We start from the raw sequence: 6,730 nt of genomic DNA on the forward strand, positions 1-6,730 counted from the left end.
TTGTTATTATTATCACATAACTTGAAAACTCTGAACTATTCACCCAACTCAATTAACATCGCTTTAAGTCATGTATATTCATTTTTACAGATTGCTGCCGAAGTTGCTTCACCTCTAGCCAAAACCGAAGAAATTGTTCTAATTGGCGGACCTGATAATACCACGGCAGACATAGCCCGTTTAGTAGGACAAATACCCCCTGCCGTAAATGCCTTGACGGGAGTCGATATCTCAAAAGTTCTGGGAAAAATACCGGGTGCTACAGTAACAAGAGTACCAACCACTGTCAAATAATTCATTGAAAATATTTTATTGTTTTTGTCAAATTTTGCTCCAGCCACAACCATTATTTCTGATGTTACCTCCAGTGCCATAAAGAAATCTTCTAAAAAAGCTCCGTTAGAGAACTTTTTATACTTAAACTTTAAATGAAAAATATATATTTTCAAAGTACAATGTCGAATAATTGGAGTTCGACTTTGAAAAATTTGAATCAAAATAAATATATTATTCACTATATTACCGAAGTATTTTTTGAATCTTATGGACAATAATGAAAATATAAAAAAACTATAGAGATTTCAAAAAGAGTTTTTTAAGTGGATTGCATCTGGCTTTAATTTTGATATAAAGTATAATAATTTCAAAATTGAATGCTGAAATATTTCTAAGCTGTAAAATCAGAAGTATAATTTTGTCTATTGGTTAATATCGAACTAAAGATCTTGTTCAAAATCGTAAACTATTTGAGATGTAAATTCACATTCATTTTTGGTTTTCTACCAAACACTTCAAAATTCTTAATGCTTTTTTCAAAATCTCTTGATATTTCTAGTAATTTTCGGAAACGTGTGAATATATTTTTATCTCGAAACTTTGTTCATAGAATGGAGGCTAGCAAAATTTGACAAACTGTTACCATGATTTGATGGGAGGAAGGTTAACCTAGCATTTGCAGAGGAATTGTTTTAATGAAGTGGTTTTTTTTACATTCTGAGTTATTTTTGAACATCCAATGGTGAACTTACTATGGATGATTGAAATGCGATAGTTGAGTTGTTATTGTTTATTTTTTCAAGTAGGTTGCAGCTACTGACCAACTGATAAGTGAGGTGTAAAAATGTGAGAGGAAAACTTACAGTGCTCTGAGATAAATAAGTGGCAATTTAATTCAGCCCAATAAAGCTGACCAATTCGGTTATTCAGAATTTATAATGGAACATGCCACTAAAAATACATGTTTCATTTTAAGCCTAAACTTTTTCATTGAACTTTTGTTACAGATTATATCCAAAATAACTCCTTATGACTCACATTGGGTGTTATATTCTTCTTATGCATTTTTCTTTCTTTTCTGCCGGAATATCTGATATATACAAACAAAAAACATAGCTGTTCAAAATTAGATTTCTTGCACGTCTGAAAATTTGATTTTAAATTTTATTAACAAATTAAACATTTTTTATCGTTTCAATCCGATTTTTTTGTGTTGAAAAACTTTTATTGAATTTATTGATATTATACCTAGACAAATAACTAACAATAGACTCCAGAAGGATTTCAAATTAATAATTTCAAAAAATACTCGTTTATTCACAGAAAAACACTCGAATTTTACTGTTTAATGTCCCATCTGAAATTTAGAAACTACAGTTTTGTGGAGATATAATGGAACTTATAATACATTCAAATTGAGGAGAAATTATTTTTGGAGAAAAGTCTTTGTTTTCTTCATCATTTTTCAAAAAATATGGGAATCTTCCGAAAAAAAACAGAAAAAACCTATGACCATATTTGATTTCAACGAAGGCCAAAAAACAATATTTATTTCAGTGTATATTCAGAATGTATTCCTGGGGGAGGAGGGTATCAAGCATCCCAATCATGTTCATCATATGAAATGATAAGAGCCTTTCCATTTTTTACTGTACCCTGGGAGGGGCATTTGCACCCCCTTGTATACGTCCCTGACTCATTACAAGTTGTAACAATGCATAGAAAACAAATTACAAACATTAACTGGCACCATCAATTTAACAATAGGTAAAAGGTAAAATATATTTATTCAGTTACTGTAATGATTACTTCCCAAAATCAATAATTCAAGAGCCATATAGATCTGTTGTTAGTCAATTCTCCATACAACATCAATAAATTCAAAATTATTAGGAATTGAATGAGTATTTTTATCAAATTTATCTTTCATTTTCATTTATTTGAAAACTGTGGATCATACAGCTTTTACTAATGGAATCTTTTTTGTAGGAAATTCAATAATCTACAACAGCTTCATATTCACTTTTTCTTTAAAAAATTGTGCCAAAGAATTGAGTTAAGAAGGTAGGAAAAAAAATGAAGTCGCTTAAAAATTAGACGTTCATTCCACTATTGACATTTAAAAAAAAATAATTTCACTCTGAATAATCTATCGTACTGAAGAATAAAGTGTTAATGAGGTACCACAATTTGTGTAATACAATTGAAATATAAATCAATATATCTACAACCAACACATCACTTAGAGCACTGTATAAAAGACCATGTACAGCAATTTACATTGATCAGTGAGAAAGGCGATATAAAATGGTGTTCATGTACCATAGTAGTTACTTTACATTGAAGCTACCAAACAATGTAATTTTAGAGTGTAGATGAGACCCACATAGATAAAATACTAGAATGTAAAATGAATCAATGTATTTTTCTACTCGCATTTACCTAGTTTTTTATGAATCTATAATTTATCTTTCATCTATTTTTGTCAGTTTTTTATTTTAAAATATGGAGTAGTTTTTCTCACAAACTTCTACACTGTATTTCATGTAATAAACTGATTGTAGAGTTCTGTAGTTCTAATGTCCTGAAAACAGATATTTTATTTTAATTTTTTTATACTTCATCAACAGCTATCAGCAAATCAGTTTTGAAACTTTTACTCAAATTTTGAAGAACATATTTTTCTGCACAATATTTTAAATTTCTACTTCTTTTTTGAAATTTTTTTAGAAGTTCACATGTTGATATTTCCCACCAATGTCAGTGTTGTGTTACATTCACCAAAGATGTGTGTGTGTGCATTCTGAATAAATTTTTGCTAATATGTATATTTTATTAGTTTTTAAAATGTTTTTTATGGATTTATTTCAAGTGTTATATATTTCCAGTCCATTTATCTACATTTTGTTCTTTATCCATCTAAATAACTGTTTCTCTCAAATAAAATTGATTTTACCTTCAAAAAAGATCTGGCATGCACTTCTAAACTGATTTTTCTTTTGAACAACAAACGGATTTATATGATTGAGGAAAAAATTCGGAATATTCAGTCTTCCCTTGAAGCATTCCGTAGTTTATGTCTATATATCTTTCATTTTTATCCTGCAGGGACTATTTTTGAATTTACCATCTGAATATTTGAAATATTTTGGTACATTTGAAAGTTCAACAGTTCAAAGCAATTTTCAAGAAAAATAATTTATGTGATATCCCGACAAGTCCTCATTTAGTAAAACAAATATGTTTCAGTTGTTTAGGTGCATCATTTTAGCATATTATTTTATTTTTGCATCTACTTTGTAGTTATTATTTTATTATAGTTTAATATTTTGTATTTCCTTTTATCTTTGAAGATTTATTTCTTGCATTCTGCAGTTTATTATGACAACTTTTTCTGTCTGTTGAAAATATTATTGAAAGTCTTATTGAAATTTAGGCAATTTTGCAAGCTTGGACATACTATGAAAATATTCTACATTGTACATGCTCTCACTATGTAACCTAGCTTTTTCAGATTACCAGAGATAAACTTGTATGTAAATGATGGTAAACTGAATGCAAAGAATAATCTTCAATATATGAGTGTATATGATTATTGTAAAACTTGTTTTTCTCATTCTACTCACCAACATGAACGAAAGAAATATTTTAATAAATGGCATTGCAAATTGAGTTTTTTTTCATTACACCACCCACCCTCTAAAAAAGCAAGACATAATGATGGTCCAGAATATTTTAACTAATTAATCTACTATACCAAGCCAACAGTGAACAGGTTAACTTTAAACCTAACCTATGATTTCAATATGGGATTTTTGATGGTTAAAACATATTGGAAACGTTAAAAAGCTCCAAAAGTAGATGTTTCATGATTTGATAATTTTTTGGATCGGTTTGTCACGTGTGATGAAAAGTGGATCCTGTACGACAACAGTAGACGTACAGAATAGTGGTTGGACACCAGACACTTCCCAAAGGTGAAAACCCAACGAAAATCATGGCGGTCAGCAGCTGGTCAACAGAAAGGTCCAATCGTACTCCACGACAACGCCCGTACGAAAATTAAATGAATTGAGCGTCCGAGTTCTACATCATCCACCATACTCTACAGACCTCTCGCCAAGTGACTACCATTTTTCAAGCACTTCAATAACTTTCTCATCGGTAGAACCTTCGCCAATTAGGACTAGACAGAAGCGACCTTCGTCGATTATATCGAATCCCGAGCACCCACTTTTTATGCTGACGTTTTGAAACAATCGAATAATAAAAAAATAACTTCATGAAATTCCAAGCAGCAACTTCATGAGGTAATGTTCAATGTAGAGGAACAGAAAAAAGGTTAGTAGTAGATAAATCAGGAGTTTGCAGGCAATGAGTCATCAAAACAGTATATTCTGTCTAACCAAACATAATAATAATAATCTATTAGTTCTTTAGATTATGTCTAGCATGACATAGAACAAGTCAGCATAGTACAGTATCAGTATAAGATAAATTAATATTAAAAACATTTTACCTAAATTGTAGTCAATATAATTAATATAGTTATTGATGTAACTAAGTGTATGACAGCATGTAAAAGGGCTTAATATAATAATATTGGTAGTTAATTATTTGTAATTGGTTCTTATTACTATTTCATACATAAAACAGAACAAGTCAGGTGTCAGGAACAGTTTGTCCACGCGAGTTTTCGATTATACAAACAAGAAACCTAACTTATAAACAGATTACAGATCATACATGTTATATTAGAAAAGAACCACATAACATACATAAAAACATCTAAAAGCAATAAAAACAAGTGGTTTGATAGAATATAAAATATGAAAATACGCATGCATACTATTTTAAATTTATTCAAAGGAAGATTTTTGTAGCAGTTTGGAAGATGATTGAACAAAGTTGTTGCCATGTAGTTTGGGCAACGTTCTGTTTTTTGGAGACGGTGATTCGGCACTTCCAGGATTGCTGCATTTCTTGTGTTATATCTACTGTTTTCCAGCGCTTTGAATGAGGCCAACTCTGTTTTGGCATATATCAGTATGTGTATGACATACAAAGAATGGAAAGTCAGGATTTTCAGCTGTACAAATATATTCTTACAGCTTACTCTCCTGGCCACTCCAACGATATTTCTAACGGGTCATTTCTGGAGTTTGAGTACCCTATCGGCCTCCTGTGATACTCCCCATACTATGATTCCATATGTCATTACTGACCGAAAGTGTGCAAAATATATTATCATTAGTACTGATTTTTCAACAGTCTTCCTGAGTTGGTACAGGAGATAACACTTTGGAGCTAGTTTTTTGCACACTTCATTTATATGGGTAGTCCATGTACAGCGTTCATTCACATACAGCCCAAGGAACTTCGTAGAAGGTGCTTGAGTGATAGATCTGCCGTTAGATTTTAGCAACAAGCTGTGGTCGAGTTTATTATTTGAGTGACTAAATCTTATGAACGTTGTCTTCTCCATGTTCAAAACTAATCCATTTGGAGAGAACCATTCCTCAGATATTTTGATTTCTTCATTGGCCTTCAGGACTGTTTGCTCTCCCTGTAGCTATGAGGGAGGTGTCGTCTGCATACATTATACAACTTTCATTAGAAATGTCATTCACGTATATCAGATATAACAGAGGACCTAAAACAGAACCCTGGGAAACCTCTACATCATTTGTTGTTTTCAGCGAAGTGTGATTGTTTTCTTGAACATACTGCATCCCGTTTGTTAGATAACTTTTTAGCCAATCATGTACCACTCCTCTGAAACCGTACAGTTCTAGTTTTGTTAAAAGAATTTCATGGTTGACAAGATCGAATGCCTTGCTTAGATCCAAAAAAGTGCAAACCACTTTGATACCTTTGTCGTAACTTCTCCAAAAGTCTACTTACAAGCGTCACCACTGCATTTGAGGTTGATTTGCCTTTTTGGAACCCATACTGATTCGTGTTCATTAAATATTTATTGATGAAGAACCTTAGTTTGAAAAATTCAATAAAAACAGCAGAATTTTTTGTATGTAGCAGACTCAATAAGTGTTCTGTAGCTTTCTGAAAATGGCAGAGAATATTGGCAGAAAGTATGTGACATTGAGATAAAATGTGATAGAGAAGGCACAAAAAGCAAATTTCCCTGAAATCTATGGAAAAGTCCATACCTTAAAAGCTAGTTTGACAATATGTTTATATGTCAGGCAAATTTAAACTATTCAAATGTTGTGTATGGATGTTTGAGAAGCAAGATAGCTTTGCAGGAAACGATCTATCGAATAGTCAAGGTGGAAAAGAAAAAACTTTGAATTCAAGAATCAAAAATATTCTTCTACGAGGTCTGTCTAGCTCCCTTAAATATAATACACTTGTGCCAGCGTTTTTTCCAATCCTCGAAGATGTTCTGATATGCACTTTTTGGGATGTGCTTGAGCTCTCTCAGCGATTCGGA

General features: G+C 31.5%; 1 protein-coding gene across 2 annotated transcripts in view; it reads left to right on the plus strand.

The window, feature by feature from the left end:
• Flo2 (flotillin-2) overlaps positions 1–3,948 on the plus strand; it is a 152,008-nt gene extending 148,060 nt beyond the window's left edge. For both annotated transcript variants that reach the window (XM_074174198.1, XM_074174199.1), the window contains one exon: positions 91–3,948. In XM_074174198.1, coding sequence (XP_074030299.1) covers positions 91–294 — 204 coding nt within the window. In that variant the 3' untranslated portion in view covers positions 295–3,948. The remainder of the gene's footprint in view (positions 1–90) is intronic.
• Positions 3,949–6,730: the final 2,782 nt, after the last annotated feature.

Source organism: Leptinotarsa decemlineata, unplaced genomic scaffold (assembly GCF_025532065.1).
Source record: "Leptinotarsa decemlineata unplaced genomic scaffold, Ldec_3_MD MMD2_tig00000505_RagTag_RagTag, whole genome shotgun sequence".
Taxonomy (NCBI): domain Eukaryota; kingdom Metazoa; phylum Arthropoda; class Insecta; order Coleoptera; family Chrysomelidae; genus Leptinotarsa; species Leptinotarsa decemlineata.